Source organism: Ruditapes philippinarum, unplaced genomic scaffold (genome assembly GCF_026571515.1).
Source record: "Ruditapes philippinarum isolate M1 unplaced genomic scaffold, ASM2657151v2 ctg1524_1_1_1_1, whole genome shotgun sequence".
Lineage (NCBI taxonomy): Eukaryota > Metazoa > Mollusca > Bivalvia > Venerida > Veneridae > Ruditapes > Ruditapes philippinarum.
The window spans coordinates 88,296-114,601 of NW_026854840.1; the positions used below are offsets into that span (position 1 = coordinate 88,296).

The 26,306-nt window shown below is 33.1% G+C and overlaps 1 protein-coding gene across 1 annotated transcript; it reads left to right on the forward strand.

Annotated features, from left to right (window-relative positions):
- LOC132741243 (peroxidasin homolog pxn-2-like) lies at positions 1-26,306 on the forward strand. The gene is made up of 16 exons (XM_060729368.1): positions 1-16; positions 2,615-2,759; positions 6,251-6,374; positions 6,689-6,900; positions 14,624-14,812; positions 15,906-15,942; positions 16,263-16,375; positions 17,733-17,846; positions 19,512-19,628; positions 19,921-20,010; positions 20,286-20,502; positions 21,187-21,366; positions 21,952-22,179; positions 22,525-22,688; positions 23,440-23,536; positions 25,649-26,306. Exons 1-16 carry the CDS (start codon positions 11-13, stop codon positions 25,710-25,712), a joined length of 2,097 nt encoding a protein of 698 aa, XP_060585351.1. The 5' UTR covers positions 1-10; the 3' UTR covers positions 25,713-26,306.

Sequence of the window (26,306 nt, forward strand, 5' to 3'; positions counted from 1 at the left end):
CTGGATTAATATGCGGGTAGGTGATATCCATTTGCTTTCATGAGCTTAAGACTCATATAAAAATTGTAAAAAAATAGTCTACAAGAAATGTTAAAAGTTTAATTGGGGTTCTTGATTTATTGCCGGAAGTTTTTTGCTGTTCTCCTGTTTCTGTTGTTTTTTGTTTTTTTCGCAGTTTAATCATATTGTTTAGGCACATGTTTTCCAAGACAATTGTTTAGCAAGTGAAAAACATTTATATTGATCAATTGAAAGCTGGCATTTTTAACTAAACTTGAGTGCCAAGATTAAATGTATGTGTGCCATGAAATTTTGTTTCCATACTTTTTCATTAAACTTAATTATGACATTCTTCCAAATTAGTTATTTGAACTTTCGGATGACATTTTGTCCATGATAAGAAATCATATTTCCCGAAACGGGTTATCTATTCTATGTAACTGATTTTTCATAAAGTCAGCACCTAATTTTGAGAGATTATATATTTCCTGAAAAGAATGTTAGATGATGTTTTTCCCATTTTTTTCTTTTCATTGAACAAAAATGCCTGATCCTACCCAACTTTGGAGATTGAATTAAGGATTTTAGTTCAAGGATATTTGAGCCACCTTCTGAAATCGGTTAAATAATAACTTCTCGTTTAATCTTTTTTCTTGAGATATTCAACAAAAAATTGAAATAGAGATATTCCACAAAAAAAAATAGAAATAGGGATATTCCACACAAAAAATAGATGTTTCTAGTTCTTTGATTATTTCGTTGGGCGGATTTAGAAGATAAATAAGTAAATGATTGATTTTTGATAAAACCTATGTTTTAATAACAGTTATTTTTCGCATAAGGGGTTAGAATTCTTTTCGACCATAATTGTTGTAATAATTATTTTATATCTGCTTCAATCCAACAGTGAAAGTCGGAGGCTCATCGATTCTTGACAGAAAGGTATAATAATATTTGTTGCTGATTTGATAATGATGGTCAATATCATAGTTTACCATCTATACAAAATATTCCACAAATAAACAAAACATTCCTGCAACATGAGAGACTTTTAAGATCCGTAACAAATTTAAGAGTTAAACTTGAAATATGTACTGAACAATTTAATACTTTGAAACCAATCATTCCCAAACAAATTCATGTGATCACACAAAACATAAAAGGCTGCCATCCTATCCATGAAATATAAGTAAACAATAAAATAAAACACCCAACGTCTCAAAAATGGAAACATGAACTATTTTTACCCGAACCTTTAGAATGGAAAAAAGTTTATACAACAGTTCACAAAATTACGTCAGATACTTACTTAAGGTACTTCCAGTACAAATTAATCAATAGAACCCTAGCAACAAATACGTTTTTAACTAAGATTGGAATAAAAAGTGACAATATGTGTTCTTTTTGTAGGGAAAATAACGAAACACTCTTAAATCTTTTTTATGAATATCGGTATGGTAGTCAAGTTTGGCAGACTTAAATATAAATGTCCAAATATAACAGATTTTGAACTCTAAAAAAGAAGTTCTTTTTGGTATAACTAATCCATAATCAAAACAAAAACGGATGAAACATTAAATTTTATTTTTCTTGCTGCAAAAAAAAAGATATTTTTACACGTGTAGGTTTAATAACTAAAACTTCAATATACAAACTTTTCATAAAAGGTCAGTTTTTCATTATAATGTAGAAAAGTATATCAAATATTCTTCTTGTAACTAGGATGAATTAAATAATAGATGGTCTCCTTATCAAACTCGTTATAATGTTACAGCTCCTAATTGAATAATTATCTAAATATACTGTTAACTCACATTAAAACACTAGGAAATTTAATGTAATGTTAATAACAATCTTAAAAATGATAATAAAAAACTATAATACCATCCAGAGCCAGAAATGTGTCATATACATGTAAGGTGTTTTTTTTTATAGTCTTCAGTCATTATAATATGATACATATATGTTAGTGACACAACACAAAAATAGCTTCGGGTAACCAGTACATCAAACATACATACATATTGTACACTTCCAATAGAGTGATATTTACTCTCTTTAGGCTCTTTGTAGAATCATGTGGTAAAAAATGTTATCAATAATTTCAAACAATTACAGGTATGTTGTTTTACATCAACACACAAAATTATTAAGATATTGAGATTGATGGAGCTGTCACATACATATTTGACTCATCGAGAAGTAGGGGGTACTCCTGACTCCCGACCTTCATTAGGGGTCGAGGGTTGGGAATGCAACTGGCACGGCCTGGGGCGCGCATGGCCGCAGAAAGACAGTTTTGGAGCTTCTGAACCAGATCGTGCCCTTGAGGAGTTCAGGTCCACGATAGAGTAGGCGGAGACAGTTCTGACTGATTTTGATATTATTTGTTTAAAATCATTTAATGTAAAATGTAACTGTTTATTTTTGAAAAATTACATTAAACCAGGAAGAAAAGCTAAGCAATTTTGTTCTTCTATTAATGGAAGTAAACTTTTTAACATATGTTAGGTGAATTATGGCAGTTACCATTTGAAAATCTAGCCTTAGTTCTGACTTTATATACTTTTAAGATATCTTTATTATTTCATTGTATTGTATTTTTCTTTTACAGGCTTTTATACAGGGCAGCATTGTCCTTTGTTTGATCAGTTGTTGTTACACAGCTATTCCGAGCAAAGATGAGGTGCTGGCTGCCCTTGCAAAGGCAAAGAAGATTGGCCTCACCGAAGAAAAACTCGAGAAAATAGAGCAAAACCGTATGTTATCTAAATTCCCTAAATAAATGATTTTTTTTCGTGTTCTATCTCTGTGAAACAAGGATAAAAACCAGTTACTGATTGAAAACAATGTACGTAGCTATGCTTAAATCTCAGCTCATACACTGTATATTTAAAGTAGTTTATGTCTCAGAACCGAACACAAATGAGCCTCGTCATGACAAAACCAACATAGTGCGTTTGCGACCAGCATGAATCCAGACCAGCCTGCGAATCCGCGCAGTCTGGTCAGGATCCATGCTGCTCGCTTACAAACCCTATAACAAGTAGAGAAACTGATAGCGAACAGCATGAATCCTGATCAGACTGCGCGTATGTCATGTATGTGCAGGCTATTCTGGATCTATGCTGGTCGCAAACGCACTATGTTGGTTTTGTCGTGACGCGCTTAATGTACTTCAACTTGACTTTTATAGTTTGAAAGTGTATAAGATGTTTACCACTTGACAAAAAGAAGTAAGACTCAGTAGCCACTAAAAGTAGCATAATATAAACGAAATGTATTTTAACTTCCACACAACATATATAATCACTGGAACTTGATCAATGGCCAAAAAGCATAAAAAATACGAAAAAAAAAATCACCAGGGATATTGCCAATGAGTGCGAGGTTTAGAAACTGTTACAGTGCAGTAAAAATAAAAATAAAGCCTTTTGAAACAGTTAACACTATTATTATCGGATATAAAGGGCCTTTGATGTTTATAATTCATTCATGTATATGATCATTTTAAGCTTAAATATAAAGTTTACAGGGTTTTTCAAACATAATGTTTATCTTGCATTTAAAAAAACAAAACAAAACAAGAACAAACAAAAAAAACAAACAACAACAACATCTACCCCCTCCCATGAACAAAACAAAACAACAAACAAACAAAACTCGAACAATGAGTGGCTTTTACAAAATAATTGATCTGATTTATTTACTATTCTGTAATCGATTTCCCGCTTTTGCTGAAGTGGTATGTATAGCAAGACTTCATTAACAATGTACTACTACCTTAACAGTTTTAATTGGTTCATTAATTGGTTGATTTTTCTGTATATTTCAATATGAAATAAATGTGCATTAACATAAAAATAACAAAGCATGCTAATAGCAGGTAAAGAGCAAAGGTCGAGAATACAAGGTTTGTAAAAAGAATTTTTATGTTGATAGTTTTAAGTATCATACCTGACAAAAACTAAGGAAAGAATTATATTTGGATGTTATTGGTAAATGTTATGTAATCCAATATAACATACCTATATATTGCTGATAATTAATTATTCTAGACAGAATGATATCATTTATTAAGCAAATGTTTATACTTAGCAACTCAAAACTATAAGGGATATACATATATATTGCGGAAATTAATATTTTTGGATCTAATACGACATCAACAAATAAATGCTGCCGTATCGGATACTTGGCTAAACTGTCGCATTTTTAATGAATACATCACATATCTAAAAGTAGATTAAAGAATAAACATATCTCACTTTTTAGCCAGGGGGCTACCCCCTAAGCTTATTACCAAGAGTAAAGAGAACTTAGTATTACGACGGTTAATTTCGCTGATTTCAAACCATTTGCCCCTTGTCGTTGTGGGTTTGAATCCCGTCAGGGGACGTCTAATTTTTCAAATGAGGAAACTATCTGGCTTAGTATTCCTACTCAGGTGCCTGTATGAGCCTGAAATATTGAAACCAGTAAAACTTGAAAGACGCCATATGCACTTTTACAGTGTCGGCTAGACAGACTTAAACTATATTCAATAAACAACTTCTAGTAAAAAAAAAATGCACATGTGCGATTTGCAAATGCACACATTCCTTTCATCTTTAATATATTTACATTTTTTATTTATAGATAAAATAAATTGCATCTGCGTATGCACTTAACATTGCAAAGTGTCATTAACGAAATATATATTTATTTTAAATGCGTTTAAAGCTGCATTTAATAAATTTCATAAAAACATAAATGAATAAATTGGGTTTCATATCGACTACAGATCGTATTGAGGTTTTCTAGTCAACCAAAATTAGTCTTATAAGCATACAAATCTGCAACCTCAAAGCGGCGAAGTACAATTTGCATAAGAAACTCAGCCTCAGGATCATCCGTACAGATAAAATGAACAAACATAGCTAATAGTAACAGTATATTTCCGCATTGTAACAGGTGTTTTCATACAAATTTAATCTTTTTGTAATGGCATGATTACTTCTTTTTTAAACGCCAGACCTAATGCACATTGAAGCTAAAACAGATGAAGTGTATTTGCACAAGAAAATATCATATTTGTTGGGTTCTGGATAGCACCTATGATACTGTAACGTAGCCGAATAATACACGGTTCGTGTTTTTATCATGCAGGTCAATGGACACCATTTATTTTGTACACCTTCGGGAAAGTTCGTAAGTATCTGTTACAAGGTGATTCCGCTTTGTCAGCCGTGTTTGTTTTCACTGAAGTCTGTCCAAAGTGAAAGTAGGCCAAACTTTATATAACAACAAAGCTCTTATTGTAAAATGATGAGCATTTGAAAGTAAACTTCCAGGTTTATATTTTTAAGGACAATTATAAACAAAAATAAAAATGATAACAATAAGAATATTTACCTTGAATGTGCAACATTTCTGATGACAAAAACATTATGTTGCAAAGTTTTATGCACATTTCATGAATGACAAAATTCTTTTTAAAGTCTGTTTGAGTGCCAACAAAAGCTATTTTTTGCAGCAAATACGAAAAACTTTCAAAATTTAACTCAAAATAAATCAGTATCTCATACCCTTCTAAGCACATGGCCTCCATTATTGTTTTGTAAAAAAGTAGTGCAAGAAAATAATCATAATTTATAGCCTTATGAACTAAAATTAAAATGAAAACACAATCAAACTTTAAAATCTAACCTTTTTATGTGTAACAGTGAAGTGTGTCTGTTTGTCATTTTCACAAGAAATAAATAAATGATTATTATTTCCATGGTGCTAATTTTTTACACATGTCATGGTGGCCATGTTTTTTCAAGGTCAGATAAACTACTTTCCTAAGATTCTAGTTTTTTAAAAGTTGTTTGTATTTCCTGCAAAAAATAGCATTTGTTGGCACTAAAATAGACTTTAAACTGGATTTTGCCATTCATGAAATGTGCATAAAACTTTGCAACGGAATGTTTTTGGTATTCAGAAAATTAGCCCATTTAAGGTAAATTTTCTTATTGTTATCATTGTTATATTTTTGTTTAGAATAGTATTTAAAACATAGAACTGGAAGTGTACTTGCAAATGGCACATCATATAACAATGTGAGCTTTGTTGTCATATGAATTTTGACCTACTTTCACTTTGGACAGACCTTGTGAGCAAAGCGGAATCACCTTAATCAAATGTGATCGACACAACCAATGATAAAGTATCAACATTAACACCATATAGCCACATCCAAACTGCTGCTGTTAATTGCATTTTACAGGTGAAAGAAAAACGTCTCCAAAGTGTCTGATGTCGTTAAGTCATGGTAAACGGATGCACGGAAATGTCGGTATGGACAAAAACGTGAACGCACAAATTCGGGCGATGCGAATTCTTCAATCAGAGTAAGACTTTCATTCTAAATGGAAAGTGATTATTGTTAATCAGATAACAGTTTTTTACCATATTTGTTGTGATGCATTTCTGAATATTCCACGATTAAATCATTAGCAAAACGTAATCCATTTTTTTCCAATTACATTCATTTTGGCTCGCTCATGCGCATGACGTTCATTTAATCACATAATCACTTTTTTAAACAAACCATTAATACTATTACCATTGATACCTTTAACAATTTGATTTAAACATTCAGAAACTTTTTAATTTTGTAACACAGCTTTGGAGACCCAAAATCGTAAATATGTTTTAATTTTAGGAATAATCATAGTTTAGAGGAGGTCACACATGAAGATGTTCTTCACGTATTCAAGACGACTAATGGAGGAACTTGTAATGTCGCCAAGCCTCCAGAAGAATGCGACCCTGACGTCAAGTACAGAAGTGCAGATGGCTCTTGCAATAACTTAAATAATCCTGAATGGGGCATGGCTGGTAGAAGTCAAGATCGCTTACTTCCAAATAAGTATGGTAAATTGTCCACTTTCTTTTCATAAATGTGCATTTATTTATGCAAACCCTTCCAAGAATTACATTTATATTGCTGGCATGATTAGTACAAAGGAGATAATCTGAGTGAGAAATAATACAATTGGAAAATCTCTATTTACCTTCATGAATAGCTAGATCTTGTCCAGCTGGAACCAACATGATAAGCTTTGTCATCAGGACAATAAAAGATAAGGCTGTGCATCCCTGAAATCAGACCAAGTGCTATACTATTTGTTGGGTATTTTCAAAATGTTCACCTTGATATCCCTAAAATGGGCTACAATCAATTTGGAAAATTTAAGCTAGACAAGATCATTTAAGTGATAAAGACATAATTTTCTCTGTCACAAGGAGAAATTAGTAATACGGAAGTCTTCCTTGTTTTCAATCTGTATCTTAAGTTTGTAACGTACGCAATATGATCTTTCCGTGTGTGCGCTGTTGCAGTGATGCACATAGAATATTTACATCTTAGTTCAATCACACTTTACCCACGCCCAAAATTATCAATGCGAACATCACAGTCATTAGTAACTCCTAACCGTGCAAGTCTGTGGAGTGAACAAGCAACCTTGAAACTAAATTTCCTAACCAAATATAATTTATTGGAAATAAAATTGAAAACTTGAATACGCGTATACAGCTGATCAAATAAAATATATTTTTAAGTATACAAATTTCAAGTAAAGTCCTTGTTTTGTTCTAGATTATTTGAGAGAATGACAATTTGGTCACCGCCTTTACGGTTGTGACTTTGTTCTTCGTTTATAACTGCTACTATTCAATTGAATGTAAATGCAATATAATGCTAAATGTTTATAATATAAGCAACCAAATAACTAAAATAACACCAGAGGCGGCAAACAGATAACTAAAATAATACCCTAGCAACAACCAGATGACTAACATAACACCGAAGTGGTAACCATATAACTAAAATAATACCTGAGGCGGAAACAGTTAACTAATATAACACCCGAAGCGCCAACCAGGTAACTAAAATAACACCCAAGCGACAGAGAGTTAACGTAACTAAGATAAATAAAATAACACCACAGAGGCAACCGGATAACTAAAATATCACACAATGCGGCAACCAGATAACTAAAATAACACCCAATGCGACAACAAGAAACTTGAAACTTGAAACTTTTTATTTAATTAAACGCCTGTTTCTATTTAACAATATTCAACGGCGTTGTACAATACATATAAATATTAAGAATAAAATTGTGAATGCATAAGAATATGTGGATCAACATCAAGTGAAATAAAAGCTTTTACATACAATTCCAATTAACATATTTTTAAAAAATTGCAGAGACCATAAAATGATAAAACTGATTGATATATACATGTAGCATGAGATAAGATTATGTACATACATGTAACTTGATTACAAATGGATTAAAAAGAACAAAACATTCATTTACATTGCACATTCATCACACTGTCAGTCATCAGTTATACGTTACTCATGTTTATCTTATTTCATATTTTAAAATAGTGATTCAAACTTTCTGAAAAAATGTGTTTTAAGATTTCTCTTAAATACATCAATATTCTTAGATTGTTTCAACTCTAATGGCAGCGGATTCCACAATTTTGGACCAATAGTTCCGAAACTTCTGTCACTAAATGTTTTTCTTTTATTGAATGGAATAACGTAGCAGTTCTCAGAGGTTTTAGCTGAACGTAGTCGGGTATTTGGTACTTGTTTGGTTAGGAGTTCAGAAAGGTATTTTGGAGCATGACCGATTGAACAATTGTATACAAAAGTCAAAATTTTATATTCGATTCTAGATTTGATGGGCAGCCAGTGAAGGTCGAACAGTGCTTGCCTTGAACTGTCAAATTTCTTTCGTTGCAGAACTAACTTAGCGCACATGTTTTGAATACGTTGCATTTTTTTCAATTCAAAATCGGATACACCATAAAGAATGACATTGCAATAATCCAAGTGTGACATTACGAGTGCTATAACTAGTATTTCAGCTGCTTCTTTGGTGAGGTATTTTCGGATACGTTTTATTCTAAGATAGTTTAACATTGCAGTACGGCACTTTCGTTTGACATGTACCTTGAAATTTAGTGTTTGGTCTAGAAATGCGCCCAAATATCTAATGGACTCCTCGGAGTTGATCTTATCTCCGTTAATACAAATGGATTTTAGGTGACACTTTTCGAGTTGTTGAGAACTTCCAAATGTTATGAAATCTGTTTTCGATGAGTTCATCTTGAGTTTATTAGCGTTCATCCAGTTGTTGATATCAATCGCACCATTTTCTAATTCAGCGATTGCAGAAATTTCACTATTTTCTTCAGTCGGTTTAAAACGTTTGGTTGCAGTATGGTCATCAGCGAATCCATACACCGATAATCCAGATGGAATCACGTCAAACAAGGTTCCCGCATACGTTAGGTAGAGCCAAGGCCCTAAACAACTACCCTGGGGGACACTGCACTCTAGTTGCCGTGGAGCTGAGACTGCCGAGTTGACACACACGCGACAGCCCCTAGGACGAAGGTATGAATCAAGCCAGCTGAGCACTGAACCGCTCACGCCGTACTGCTTCTGTAGCACGTCGACGAGTATATCATGATCCACAGTGTCGAACGCGGCACTGAGATCAATCGCGATTAGCGCTGTAACTTCTTGTCTTTCCATGGCTGCCAACAGATCATTAACTAATCGCAGTAGAGCAGATTCACAGGAGTGGTATTTTCTGTAGGCGGATTGATTTGTAGGTAGTAAGTCATACTGATCAGCATGTTTATTTAGTATTTTCAGAGCTGCTTTTTCAATCAATTTTGATAAAAACGATAGATTACTCACAGGTCTATAATTTGAGAATACAAGTTCAAGTCCAATTTTTTTCAAAAGTGGTCTCACGATAGCCTCGTTCCATTTATTTGGAAATATTCCTTGCTGTAGTGATAAGTTTACCAGTTTTGTTATAATTGGGAGTAGTTCTCCAAGGAATAGTTTTAATATTGCTGTCGGTAATATGTCCAATTCACAAGATTTTGTCTGTAGTGCATTTATCAGCTCTTTAACATTATCATTTGAAAATTCATCAAAGGCAAGAAGAGATGGAACGTTTCTAGTATTTGGCTCGAATTTATCAAATGGTTTAAGGTCATCACGTATTTTCTCTATTTTATTCATGAAAAATGAGGCAAAGTGTTCGGAGAGCTCACTATCACTGTACCCAGGTGGCATTGGGTTTTCTGATTTAGTTCCTGTTAACTCAGACACTAACTGGTACAGCTTCTTGGAATCACCCTTTGTATTAGTTACTTTTTCACTTATTACTTTTGTTTTCTCTTTTTCGAGTTCATCATTGTACTGGTTCCGAGACTTTTTGAACGATTCATATTGTTGAGGTTGACGATATTTTCTCCATATTTTTTCAGCTTTCCGAGTAGATGTTTTGAGGGTGAGTATTTCGGGAGTGAACCATGGTTTAGGGGCTCTAATTACTTTTGTTATCTCTTTTTCAGGTGCATGAGTGTCCAGAACGTTCTTTATTTTATTTTCAAACTCATTCACGTATAGATTAATATCACTCTGATCTATTGTAATTTCACTGAACTCTTTTCTAACAGATGACTCGTCCATATTTTTAAAGTTTCTAAATTTGACTGACTTACTGATTATGTTTTCTTTTTGAACATTTATAACACATTTTATTGCTCGATGATCAGACACATAATCACCAGGTTCACATGCCACAATTTCAACCCCATTGACTGCTTCCGTAATAACAACGTCAAGAGTATTGCCAAAAACTTGTGTGCCAAAGTTAACATGCTGCACCAAACCCATAGCGAATAATGAGTCTTTAAATTCTGATATCACGCTATTTTCTTCATTCAGATGTAAGTTAAAGTCACCCAGTGTTAGAAGATTGGAATATTGAGGCATAATCCCTTCCATGAATTGGAAAAAGTCAGAAATAAATTGTGAATTTGTTGACATGGATGGTGGTCTATAAATGCCAATTACATGCATTGTAATGTTTTTGAATACCAGTTGCCAAATACCAAATTCGAAACAATTTGTCACTCCAGATTTCAATTTCCTCATATTCACAACGGTGCGACAGGTCAAAGCAATCCCACCGCCGATTCGGTTCTTTCGATTGGCTACACTAATTTTATAACCGTTTTGATTAAGGTCACTAGTTTCATATTCATGCTGATTTTCGTCCGAATACCAAGTTTCAGTGAGGAGGGCAAAATCAAGTTTCTGTTCTCGTAGTATCTGACCAACACGAACATCCTTGTTTCGAACTGAATGACAATTTACAGTTATGAAAGATACTTTTTCATTGAATCTGTTATTCAGTGTATTGCATTTCTTTGGATATATGAGATTATGAGAGTTAATCCCATTTTGCTTTGTTAGAGGTTTTGATTGTCCACCCCTCTTTCTTTTCCTTTTTTTCCAGCCGGGGGCTATGTCCAATTTATTTATTGTATAGAATACAGATTGATCAGGTTTATAATATCTCCAGTGCTTTGTGACATTTAATCCAATGTTCAATAATTGATCACGGCTGTAGGCAATTTTGTTTGTTGAAATATTTTTGGTTTGTAAAATGTCTACTCCATTATGATGTAAAATTGTCCAAAATATTCAGTTGAAGTATGAGTAGCCCATTCAATCAATGACACAGCCAATAAATAAACACAAACAAAGATGCACACCGCATTCATTATCACATATGCACACTTTCAGTCAAATCCAAATAGAAATAAACTAGCAATTAAATATAATTCAAGAGCACAAAATAACACGTCTGCTTCATACAGCGACATATGAAAGAAAAAAAAGTTTCAAGGTATGGAAAACATAGTCTGCCTGAAAATCAATGATCACTGGTTGCTATGGATGTAATGGTTGATATGGGAGTCACTGGTTGCTAAAGAAAGTTAATGGTTGCTACGGAAGCTATAGATTACTAATGACAATCAATGGATGCTATGGAAGTCCCTACTTAATGATAAGAAAATGATAACTGGGCTTAGTCACTTGTTATTATGGAAAACCTAACAAAAAAATGAAAATTTAGAAAGTTAATGGTTGCTATTCAAAGTGAATGGTTCTTATAGAAGTTACTGTTGCTGATCAGTTCTCTTATTGCTAGGGAACTCAATGGTTGCTATGGTTGGATCAAAAGCCAAGGTTTTATGTCAAATAACAAAGCTCTAGCCCTTACTGGTTTTATATTGTCACTGTTTTTGCACTTTATACATATAGGATGAAAAACCTTCACCCACAGGCAACGAAAAGTCGAACAAACTTTGAAAAGAAACACTAGACAATGTTAAGTGCTTAATATCTAATAATTGTGCAGGCTAAGAAATTCTTTTCTTCAAATTTTACTAATTGTAACATATAAGGAATATCCATGGCCCCCAATCTCTGTAGGTTGGAGCCAATGTTCACCCAAGAGCTTTAATTTGAACAAACTTGGTATATGTCCACTAGACAATATTAAATGCCATATATCTAAGCTTGATATATCTAAGCATGAATTACCGTTGTGGCTCTGAAAAACTTTAATAACAAGATAACTAACTAACACCAAAGTGGCAACATATAAATAAAAAAAACACCCGAGGCGGCAACCAGATAACTATAAGAACACCTGAGCGTCAGCCAGATTTCTAAAATAACACCCTATGCGACAACAAGATAACTAATATAACACCCGAAGCAGCAACCAGTTAACTAAAATAGCACCGAGCGGCAACCAGATAACTTAAATAACAACCGAGGCGGAGTCGAGGATTCACGTGTTCGAAAACCTAGCTTAACGCCGTCTTCCGGTCCTTTGTGTATATAGCTGTGGAGAATTCGCGTAATGGAGTGCCATAACGAACTCGATGTTGTTTTTTTTAATTAAAGTGAAATAAAACAGTTATTACAATGAGAGAAAATGATTAAATACCATTGTATGACGAAATCCATACAAGAAATAAAGTAAATGCACAAGTTAACGCAGAAAAAATCTATGATTTATAAGTAAGATGCCACTATGACTGTTTTAATTTTAATGATTTACATTATAAACAATTATTTTTTTTTTGAAAATTTTGCAATAGATATTAATTAAAGGAACATTGTTAATTTTTAAACAAATCAACTTCTTTTTTACCTTAAACGGCAAAATAATGTTAGAAAAGTATCAATATAATGTAATAGTGTTATGTACTTCATCTGGTGTAATTCCCCGGAGCTAAATCCTTAACGTACTGGAAACGGTGTTTGGCTAGGTTTTTGAAAAGGTCAATTATATTTTAGTTCATGGGTTGCTAATATGCACATTTACCCTGAGATATGTGTTATCTTTTATAATCGCACACCAACATTTTAATATAGTAAACCATTTTAATAAGGTAGAATGTTTACACAGCAGCCAGGGGAGGGAACTAGAACTGGAACAAAAACATTACGATTTCTTAAGTCTATATAGATTACTCGCCCCTTGAAAATATTTCAAAAATTGACGCGTAATATTAATTACCAAGATGATAGACTGTAATATTACCCCCTCATTTTTTGTAACGTTAATTTCCCATTGGCCTCTGGGAATAATTCTTGCTATTAATAAAGTGTACCACGTGTCTTAGAATGTTGTACTGTTACAGGTAACAGTATTTTTAACAGTATACAACAGTAGACACGTGGTATATTTTCTAAAGAAAATTAAATAAAATGGCCGCCTTTTTTTCTTTCGATTCATTTTTATTCATCAACATCTTCTCAGGAGTAGCCTATGACACCCATAAAATTTAGTAAAAAAGTAAACATCAGTTTTCAACGGAAGTAATTGTAATATAAATAGTTTTGTGTCAAACTGGAACATGCAGACGATTTAAGCGTGCAACAAAGGATTTTTTAGCAATCTTAATCACTGAAACGATACAGATATGCTGAACAGACATAGGATATCATGGTTATTTTGACAAAAACCATGCAAAGAATATTCTGGAAACAGAAGCATCAGATTTCACAGATCATAACCGTGTATATGGGTTCGTGTTTTGTTCTCTAAATAAAACCTAGCTTATTGTATGTTTATGACGAGTGGATATCATCCCTTGCTGAAATAATAAAAGAAAAAGAAAACTTCTAAAGTAGTCCTCAAATACACTTAAAACTGAAAAGGTAAGTTGTTACTCTTGGTTTATTTTTGATACAGCTAGATATATTATAGTTGACAATTTCAGATCATCACATTATTTTTGTTCAGGGAGATAAAATACCCCTTGTGACGTCAAGGTTAACAGTAACAAATTTACGACAGCATAATCAAATGAATGAACCGACACCTGGTGTGACATTGAAAATGTTTAGTTCAAACATTCATATATTTTACTTTTGTTGATGTGTGTATTATTTCAGCAACTGTATTTCGACTTATTTCATTTGTTGAATTACCGTAAAACAGGATTGGTGTTCAAACTGATTTTTTGTTTGTATATCAATTATTGTTAGAAACAGTAGATAAATGAATCTGAAAACGCATTAGTAACAAATAATATTATTGCTTACTCAAAGCTTCAGATGTGTAAGTCGAAGCGAGTATTTTTTTTCTTATGATGCATACATACATCGGTAAAATGTTAAATTTTTTTTTTCGAACCATTTTTTATCAATTTATATATACTAGATGAATTTACTTTTTAGATGACAAACTTGGATTGCCAAGAACTGTTGGTATCAACAAAAAGCCTCTGCCGAATGCAAGACTTATCAGTAATAAAATACACAATGCAGTTGGACTTAACGTAGATCGTAGCCAAAATTTAACTCTGCACGCGATGGGATTTGGACAATTTCTGGACCATGACTTAACGCTCACTCCACTTATTTCAGGTAAATGTTCTTCAATTGTTTGGTGCGTACTTAATAATAATAAGAAAAATGCTGACATTTTTTGGAGAATATTCAACTTTGAGCTCAGCGGTCTAGACCTTTGTATGAGTGCTTGAGTGTCTTTAGGGATAAGTTCCAGTCCTTAAATGTGTGACATTCCCTGATATATATTGCATTGCATTGTTAAAAGCTGATTTATATGAAAATTGTCAGACAGTGTAACCTTTGATAAATAAAAAGAAATCGATAACGTAGAACTCTTTACTGTTTCAAGGTTTTCACCAAACAAATGTGTGCGTCTTGGAAATTGCAAAAATAGAGAGACATAATGCGTCCAAACCGACAAGATTTGAAATTGTTGCAGGCTTAGTTCTATTGTGCTTGTTCATGACGTCAAAGACTGTATGCTACAACTGCACACGCAAATGGAAAATATTTATTAAGTAATTTGCTTGCAATTTGAGAAATAAACCTTATCCAAACAAGTGTTACTTTTCATTATTGATCATTGCTGTGAGCGAAATAATTGAGATGTTTACAACATTTAAACGGAAAAGTTAATTTAAATAACAAACATTTTTCCCTTCGTGTTTCTTTAAGAGCATCAGGGCTTAATCATGGAGACAAGCATATTACTACTTGCAGGATCAACAAGATAGCTTGGCTAGCTACTTTCGTGATTGACGGCGGACTGCCCATTTTCGCGTTAGGATTGCAAATGCAAGTTGCGCAAAGTCAAATCCTAGAAATTGCACATAACGTCTACGTTCAGCTATAAACGTTATTTAATTGTGACGTTTGACCTTAATCACTGTTTCAAATTAAATATGTGGGAAATAGGCGTTGGCAAAAGACAAACCTGAATAGAAATTGTATAGAACCCGGTCACACGTGTAAAGGCATTGCGCGTTGGTTAGTCTATCACCAAGACTCCCTAAAAAACAAACAAACAAAAAACAATAGAACAAAACTGGTTTCTAGTGAAGTTTGTGAGATTGTTATATAAGAATTATTGAAGAAAATACACAAACGACACGAAACTAACAAATATTTGTCTATACTATTAATAAGCTTCTTTCTTTTTTAATTGCAGCGGTAGAACAATGTTGCGACAAGACCGCAAAAGACGAGTAAGTTCTTAAACATTTCTTATATTATACTTTTCTTAAGTAACTTCGTTACTTTATAATCATATATTTAACAAATTTGACAAACAAAATAATAAACAAAAGTAATAAATTTATGTTAGGAAATAAAAATTAAGATAACAAAAGAAAACAACAAAAATTAACAACAAAAACAACAAAAAAACCCCCAAAAAAATCTAAAAACAATGTACCTGATTCTGCCAATTTATTTAACAATAGAAACAATACCATCTCGGGTCTAATTGTATGAAATTGTCTTTATATGACATATTTTCCAATTATCAAATATGTTGCCTTTCCAGCATTGACAATTGTTTTAACATCATTAGTCAGGAGGATGACGAATTTCAGCCAATATTCAGTAAAGATCATTGTATAGAATTCAAAAGATCAGCCCCTGTGCTGTGTCCAGACTGTGAGTTTTTTTTTTATTAAGTATCATTAAATTAAAACAAGGGTGCCATAGTCACAAAATACGCCCGTTTACGAAAGCTTTAGATGGAGATGGGGGCATTATGGATAAGTGTTATCCTGCAAGCAAGTTTTTATCCTTGGCACTGTGTTGTTAAATGAACCTTAAAACAAATCAGTAGGGAAGATAAAAAGTACATGTAATTGTAATTTAATAACTAATTAAAATATAATTAAATTTCTATGGGAAAGTATTTACATTTGATAAGGTAATTACTGTATGATCTTTATGAACAAATACCAAGTCTACAGAACACCATAGTTATCACAGTTAAGAATCTTGACCAATGAATGAAACATGTGTAAATAAATGTTACATTCTTTAGAACATACTCAAGTCCAAGAAAGAGGATTATTTTATGCCCTTTGATTAAATTCTATTTTTAGAATTGAAAGTGAAAGTAGATCAAGGGGAGTAATTGTGTAAGTCATTTATGAACAAAGTAATAACTTTGTTGTCGCCCTTTGATTAAATTCTATTTACAAAATCTGGATATTTCATCATTTTTAGTGACCTTGACCTTGTATATATTGACCTAAATTATATGTATCACAGCCATAGTCTTGATAATGACCATTTGTGTTACAATCCCTCAATAAATGATGACTAAATGGTACATATACACATCTTCATATTTTTATCTGAACTTTGACCTCTATGTGTGACATTGACCTTGGCCGCAAGGACCTGAATCTTGCACGCGACACTCCGCCTCACAATGCTGAACATTTGTGCCAAGTAATATTGAAATCCCTCTATACATGTGGAAGTTTTGCTCCGGACAAGCATTTTTCAATGACCTCTAAGTGTGACCTTGACCTTTGACCTAGAGACCTGGTTCATGTGCGCGACACTGCTCCTCATAGTGGTGAACATTTCTATGAAGTTTCATTAAAATCCCTCCATACATGTAGGAGATATGCTCCGGACAAAATTGGACGCCGAAAGCCCGCCCGCCCGCCATTGGCGTTCCCATAATACGTCCCGTTTTTCAAACGGGCGTATAAAAATTGATATAATCAAATTTATATAATTTAATAAAATAACATTTATATTGAAAAACAGAAAGTAACAATGGAGTCAACACATCTACCGACTCGTGTACAAGGTGTAGTGAAATGTAAATAAAAACTTCATCGGTTATAACTTGAATTTAAATTGACAGACACTTACTGGCATTCGTTATTTATTTCTTTGAATTCATGACATACACAAGAACATTTGAACATACGTTCACTTTGCTGTCGTTCAAAATGCATTATGTCACAATTATTCTGTTAACATTTTTGTTCTGCTTCAGCACAATCTAATGGCAAACCAGTTAGACAACAGATCAACGCAATCACGGCATTCATTGATGGCTCTAATGTGTACGGCTCTTCTCTTGAACGTCAAAAAAGTCTGAGAGACGGAGGTAAACTTTTCAGTCAAGTTCTAACTAGTTCTAACTAGTTCTAAGTAGTTCTTCATCTGTACATTAATGCAACTAGATTAGTACCAGTAAGTAAAACTTGAAAAAGTAGTTTGAGCAATGAATCGACACTTTAGTTTAAACTTGTCTAGCCCATATGGCAATTAAGAACGAGTCGCAACCAATTTTCAGCAATAGTTCGATATACATATTCACAGCTCCAGAGAGAAAATACATGTTTTTTTTACAATTTTTACTACGTTTATTATCCTATTTATTCAATGGTTCATACAGAGTAAGGGATTTTCCTTTTTAATTGTAAAATAATAAATATTTTTGTGTGGATATGTACTGAGTACATGGATGCTGTGTTGGTCCCGGGTATATTTTGCACTGTCAACTAGGCCGATGAAGGTAAATATTTTTGAAATGTGTTATTCTCAAACATATGTGAGCAAATGTAAAATTTAAAGTAGATTATAGCCTATACTCCAATGTTATTTCACTAATATTGTACGACATCGAAAGAAAATAAATGGAAGTTTTGATATCTTATACCTTAAGGAAAACTGTAAAAATAGATTTTGAGTGTGCGCTATGTAGTACAACTTAATTATAGCTTATTACATTGTATGCTAATGAACAGTCACGAATATCTGATAGAAATATTGCGCAAAGTATAACGCTAAGCACCATCGTCTAGTGATTGTAACTTGTGATTGTATGTAAGGCCAACTGTGTTTGGTCATATTCTAATCTGCTGTAAAAAATGTCTATAAATGCAAATATTTTGAGAAATTACATATTTTTGAACATTGATTTATATAACGTAACCTAGTCGTTGATTGTGTATATCGACTAGTTCATATTTTGTGTTAATTGCATAGTCGTTTACTGTGTAAAGTGCATTGTCATTTATTGTATAATTTGAAAAAAAATCTTTTTTTTTGTAAATTGCATGGTCGTTTATTTTGTAAATTACCCGGTCGTTGATTGTGTAGATTTCCTAGTCTTTCATTGTGTAAATTGCCAAATCGTTTGTTATTTTTAAATTTACATTGTCTTTGATTAATTTTGTTTTAAATGGCCTAGTGATTGATTGTGTAAAATACATTGGAGAAGCATACACCAAGCTCAATTCACTAGGATAGAATAAGAACGACCTTTGCTTTGTAGTTATATAACTGTTTATAGGGGGACATCTACTGTGACATAAAAGTGTACTACAAAATACTTTTCTCTGCTCAGATGTCCGTTTGTGCCTGGAATAGTGCATTGGAGTGCATTTGAGGTTTTCGTCCACCAATGTAGCTGCAACATCGCCATATTACCTACACTCTGTCGATGTGACAGCTAACCAACAAAAAACACACACAATTATTCCTGTTAAACGTATCCAACTATTGCTTCTACGAGGGTTGTCCAAAAAATTCGTGCACTGCAGTTATTGTCGTGAGAGTTATTGATAGATAAATTTTCTTGTGTTTTCTTATTTTGGACAAATTTCCCCTTCAAGTGATATATAACTCATGTTTTTCTATCAAAAACTCTCACGACAATAACTGCAGTGCACGAATTTTTTGGACATCCCTCGTAAAATACCATATTAAATAAGTTTCTATTCATCATTTAGAATAATCTTGTTTTCTTTTGGAAAAATATTTTCAGAGAGTGGCATAGGCTTTCTCCTAAAGACAAGTACTCTACGAAATGCAGAGCGAATCCTGAATGGCGATTCTGCTGATTGTGTTCTTACTGAGTCTGGGCAGCACTGCTCAAAAGCAGGTACGTTAACTATTCGTTGATGTTAAAGCGGCCTCCAGCTTTTCTAAAGGTTAAATTTGTTATTTTTAAAAAGCATTTCATATTATTGTTACATCAAAAGGATTCAGGTGGAAAATGACATTTGCCGTCGATAACATACATTAACAAGAAGGAAACCTTCCGATGCCTCTTATCTACAGTTCCGTTCTCTGCATGTAAATTACTACTAATTTTAAATAAATAATAAATGTTTACTGATTTTCTGTTACTAACAATTTATATACATATTGTTATGTTGGTATTTTATTTAAAGGGGATGTTCGGGTTAACGAAGTTCCAAGTTTGACAGCGTACCACTATCTGTTTGTGAAAGAACATAACAGAATTGCCAACATATTGAAAGGTAAATACATAGTATTATATAATGATATTATATGAAAGTTCAAAAGGTTTGTATTAAACCAGTTCGGGATTACAACTATGAAAATATTTTTGTGTTGTGCTATCCAGCCAACCTTCAGAGCGTTGGTTGGTGCAGATAGGTTCTACTAAGGTGTCCGTTCGTGCCTGAAATAATTCACTGAAGGGCACCTAAGGTCTTCCTCCACAAGTAAAGCTTGATCGTCGCCATACCTCATTCATCTACAAGGACTAATTAAATGACTTCTCATCTTTTAGATTTCTACCCGAAAACCGGCAGTGATGAAATAATATTCCAGGAGACAAGAAAGCTGGTCATAGCCATTATGCAAACAATTGTCTACGACCAGTTTCTTCCTTCTTTCCTAACTGATGATACTATGAAAAGATATAGGCTGAAAACATCCGAAGACTATACGTATGAGGCCGGAATAAATCCAACAATTCTTAACGAATTTGCGGTGGCAGCTTATAGGTTTGTTATGTATACGACAGTTTCATTCAGGCAGTTACTATGAATTTGCCGCAAGCGGTATATATTGTTAAGAGTAATAAAATGATATATAACTGGCAAAATATTTTGTGATTCGAAAATGAATGAACTAAGATTGAACACACATCGCGTGTTCTCCTAATTATGCATTGTATTTATAACAATTATCATTTATTTTAAACGTGGTGCTTTAGGAAATGACTACAAGCTTGTCTTTTGGTTGTATATCATTTTTGTCCTGCACAAAGACTGCAGTTACGATAGCATAGCTTTTTTAAGAAACAAATGTGTTTTGTTTCTGTCAAATGATTTAGATATCAGTTTGAGCCAGTGGAGAATACATAAAAGAGCATACGTAATCTTCTTAATTAGTTATCTTGTTGTTGTTGTAAGTATTGTGTATAAAACAATTTCTTGTTCTTGCAGACTGTATTACTTTATTTCCTTGTCGGTTACTATTATTTCTTTTTATGTATTATTAAGTGATTAATTATTCCGTGCTCTGCCTTGTGCCGTGTCCGCTGGTCCTTGTTGCTGGGTCGTGCAGGGGTTGCGTTCATTGAACGCCACTTTTCCTTGTTAATCTCGTTTACTAAATTTCATTAATAAAGATCTATATGGATATCATAAATATCGTTTATATCATAACATTTTAACATTTTGTAGAATGGGACATTCATGGATATCTCCTGAAATGATTTTGTTTAATAAAGCTTTTAAACCGCTTGGCAACGGGGAAGTGAAAACAGAAGATACATTTCACAATCCAAGTTTGACATATAGACCAAAAGCGTTTAATAAGCTGATGTATGGGCTCTCTGGAGTGGCATCACCTGGAACAGACAGGTAAGGAACAAGATCGATCTACCACACATCACTGCGAGTTTGAATCTAAATCTAAAAAAGTCATCAATGGGTTAGACCCTAACCTTTATGATAATGCAAATAATAGCTAAAATGCTCTTAACGGATTGCATTTATAGTGTTTTATCAAAGGTGTAGTGTTTGCAGAAAAGAAGGATGTCTTTTTTTATTTTCTATTTAAATAAGGAGTACAAACGATTAATTTCACATACTTGTTTAGACAAACGTTTATACAATTGATGATTTGTATAATGAACTCAAGGAATACATTCCCACCATTATTTTGATTGCTCCCAGTAGGGATAACCATGCTGCCAAGGAAACTTGCATTAAATGCATATAATGTACAATAAAGGTGTCATTCTCTGATTGAAGTATATGATTGAGATAAGTGAAGGTTCTCAAAGCGACACGTTAACAAGTTTCAGCAATTATAAAAACTGGCTATAATTAGAGATATCTTAAAATTGTACAACCTTTCCAAACAACACTAGCTTAATTCAATTTTTTAAAAGCAAATAGAAATGAAAGGCATTGTGATTAAATAGCAGCACTATTCATCTCTAGGTTCTTAGTAGAAGCAGTTCGAAGTAACCTGTTTTTGGACAAAGCTGAAGGTTTTGCCTTGGATTTGGCTGCACTTAACATACAAAGAGGTAGGGATCATGGCATAGGGACGTTTTACGACTACATGGAGTACTGTAGATTGGACAGAGTTCAGGAAAACTGGAATGAGGACATTTCAGAAAAGTTTGTCGATGGAGTCAAAGACAAAGTGGTTGAAACAGGATACGAGTATGATTTGATTTTTTTTACCTTTTATGCTTCTGAACGCTTCTACGGCCATTTATAAATTTCCCAGCAGGTTTCATAGAAAGAAAATTCAGTAAGAACATTGTCATATATAGGAAAATTGCTCAATGTACTTAAAAACATACTGTACCAATATATATTCTTCTTTTTTAGTCTTAACCATTATCCTGTGTCAGTTTATTTTTTTTATAGTAGCATTCTAAAGTCAATAGTCAAGCATGTACACAAGCTTCATGTATTAACTTGTAACTAAATACCTTTAATTTTCATTGTCAATATGCAATATTCGATAAATTTGCCAATAAATTATAAAAATGTTTGCCACAGCTTACCAGGAGATATTGATCTCTTTACTGGAGGTCTCATAGAAAAAACAGTGAATGGGGCTTTGCTTGGAGCTACATTGGAATGTCTAATTGGAGAACAGTTCAAGAGACTGAAATTTGGAGACCGTTTCTGGTTTCAGAGTGAAACAGCCAATTACAATAAAAGTACGTTTCCGTTAATATCCTATTCCCCCTCTTATTCCATTTACAACTGATGGCAAATCAATACCATAGTCTGTAAAATTATTTTATTAATAACAAGCATACTATTCTGGTGGAACAAAGGTTTTTTGGTAAGACTTTAAGTCACATCAGCACAATATAGGTCATATGGTGACTTTCCAGCGTAACTGATTTTTAAATATCTCAACTTTCCTTCCGTTCATTATTTAAGGCAAGAACGGGCACCTGAGCAAGACAATAATTATTTTAATTAATGCCATTTTTGCATATTGTCTCTATTTAATATTTCCAGGTTTAAAGAAGGGTCCATTACCCAATCTTCCTGTGAAGACTGTCCCGAAATATAAACGACTGAATCGTTTGGGTCAACATATTTTAATGAACTGATTCATTTCTTTAATGCCTCCTGAAAAAAATGTATCACTATTTCAAAGCGGAAGCTTCGTATGAAAATTATAATAAACGAATTGATAAATCTTGCATAACAGGTGTAACTCTTTCTGCTCAAATCGCAAATGGCCATTCATGTGATCAATTTTTTTTAAATGTCATGACAACTTAACAACTTTAATCACAACAAAGGAGTTGTAGTAAAATCAGGTTCTCATCCTTATAGTTACTGAATAATCAATTGTGTCCTATCTTCTACAAATGCTCTCAACGAAATCGGTTATAAAGCATTATAAAGATACAGTTAGATTTTAGAAATATATTATTAATTGTATAATTTCAGAGCAAATTGATGAAATACGGAAGTACACATTCTCCAAGATACTCTGCAAGAATTTTGGCTACAATACTGTACAGTTTCCTAATGCATTTAAGCTCACGTAAGTCATCATTGCCAATAGTTTATGAATAATTGTTATCGTTACAATAGGCGCGTCAATGAAATTGACTCTTTTTAAACTGTTAACCGTTCTTATTTTTGTTGATATGTAATAAAAAGAACATTGTATTCATAGATTTATCGAACTCGATCAATAAAACAATATCATGCTCGCCAGGGGCTCGCGTTTGATTTTATTCAACTTGTTCAATAAATAAAATTTTAAATCTACACTCATTCAATCTCCTCTATGTTTTGTTTTATAAAGCACGTTTGTAAGGTAACTTTTAATTGGATAATCTTGACGTTTATATAGTTTTATATACACTGATGCTGTCAATATATAAAATACTCACGTTTTTCTCTAAAATATAGGACGTTTGCAGTATTATAAATTCATTATAAATGTTCCATGTTCCTTACAGGCTGAATATAAACGGTTGTTTGTTATATAAACCTCGCCTGGCGCCTCGGATTATATGTACAAACAACCGTTGATATAGGGCCATATAACCTGTCAACAATCTTTATGACTATTATTGTAATATGGGGCGGAAAAATAATATGTAAATGTGACAAATGTTACACAATTATGCTTATCCAAATTATTTCATTCGTAAAAAGCCAAATAATTGTAGATTTTATTCTAACAATTTTTTTTCTTGTTTTTGTTTGGCAGTATTTATGGTAAACATTTTAGAACATGCCTTTTTGTTTAGCTCTTTTATGCCCCCCTGACGGTGGCATATTGAAATCGCACTGTCCGTCCGTTCAGTAATCTTGTTCGTGTAAAATATGCTTGTCTACGCTTCATCCCAGAACCAATGAGGGAGGATTTTAGTTAAACTTCAAAGGATTGTTTGTCACCATAGTTTCTTGATTTTCCCTTGAATTCTTTGACATATTGGTCAATTTTCGACTACAATACGCTTGTCTGTGCCTCATTACCAAAACCGCTGGGTGTTTTTCAGTGAAACATCAAGCATTGGTTGTAACCATGTCTATTTGTTCATAGTATCTTGATTATCCGCTTGCTTTCTTGACAGAGCTATAGCCCATAATTGGTAAATGTTCGCATAAAACAAGTTTCTCCGTGCTTTAGTCGCCAAAACCATTTGGGGAGGGGGATTTCACTCAAATTTCACAGGATTCTTTGCAACCAAGCCTGGTTGTGCATACTTTCATGATATTTTGCTTGATTTTTTCTTAGTCCCCCCTTCATATGGTCTATTTTTTATTCCAATTAGCTTGTCAACGCTTCATCTCCAAAACTTGTGGGGGGATTTCAGTGAACTAAACAGGATGGTTTGTTACCATGCTAAGTTGTTCCGAATATCTTGATTTCGAGGATTTCAGTAAAACTTTACAGGAATGTTTGTCATCACGTTAACTTGTGCATAGTTAATTGATTTTCTGATTGAATTTTTATACACATTTATGGCCTCTTCATGGTCTATTTTCATATAAAATAACCTTATCCACGCTACATCTCCAAAACCACTAGCGGATTTCACAGGAATGTTTGTTACCATGCCTAGTTGTGCATAGAGTCCTGACTTTGCCTTTCATTTTGTTTGGCACAGTAACGGTTTCTGTATGGTCTTCTTCGAGTAATAACTTGTCTGCCGTAATAGTCAGTTTACAAGTAAAATAAGCTTCATCTCCAAAGCAGCTTGATATTTCAGTGAAGAAACGTTACAGGTTTGTTTGTCACCAAGCTTAGTTGCGCATAGTATCTTGATTTTTCAGCAATTAATATTGTCCATCCTTCATCTCAGAAACCACATGGGAGATTTCTGTAAACAATCATTAAATTGTTTGTATGCTGTCATGATTTTCCAAGTCAAGCTGTCGATGTGCATTTTTTTTTTCACACACTTTTGGGCCCTTGATGATGTTTTGTTAGTATAATTTGTTTACACTATTTCTTCTACACTTCTAATGGAATTTCAATGAAGTTTTAGGTTGGCTGTATATTACCGCTATTTTGGCATATATTTCAGATTTTATTTAAGAACTTTCTTTCAGGGGCATAGGTCACATTTAAGTGACAATAAACGATAAACAGTAAAACAACAATATTGATCTTTAACACTTTGATTTATCTAAACAGTGACAAAATGAAGAAGTGCAGCGAAATTGATGACATAAATTTCAGCGTTTTTGACCCACGGTAAACTCAAACTTCACGACCCCCTCTTTTCCATGAACACCGCCCGATAAGACGAATGAAAATCATATTGGAAAAGAACTCCTGCACCACATTGAACAGCGTGAAGAAGAAAAAAGGAACTGAAATATAAAACTTTATCCATGAAAACTGGGCTTCATTGAATTGAATTAACATGTTTTGATTGCTACACATCAATCTAAATTCAAAATGCTGAGAATTCACTTTTATTGATGCATTGTTTTCAAATCAAGAATATTTGTCATTTAATAAGACACTTCACATTCAAGAATTCAATATGTACATTTTTTCTAAAAATGTTTTTCAGTAACTATAAGGTCTATACTTTAAAATCTTGTAGAATACCAAAGGATCATAGGTTTTGTTGCCTCTTTTGGCCAAATTTCTCTCCAAAAACATAGCAAATATAAATGTTTACACTCAATATGCTTCATGTCACTTTAAAATTTACACTGAATATGCTTTATATCACTTCAATGCACGTATTGCTATATATTAATTGTCATGATAAACGTCCATTCACCATAATTAGCAATTTTTGCGATTGGGTGAAAAAAGTAGACACACCTTTATTAAAAAA

Coding starts and splice junctions, on each gene's coding strand:
- LOC132741243 (XM_060729368.1), top strand. Junction 19,629..19,920: donor GCAGCACTGCTCAAAAGCAG/GTACGTTAACTA, acceptor TTTTATTTAAAG/GGGATGTTCGGGTTAACGAA. Junction 22,689..23,439: donor AACAGCCAATTACAATAAAA/GTACGTTTCCGT, acceptor GTATAATTTCAG/AGCAAATTGATGAAATACGG.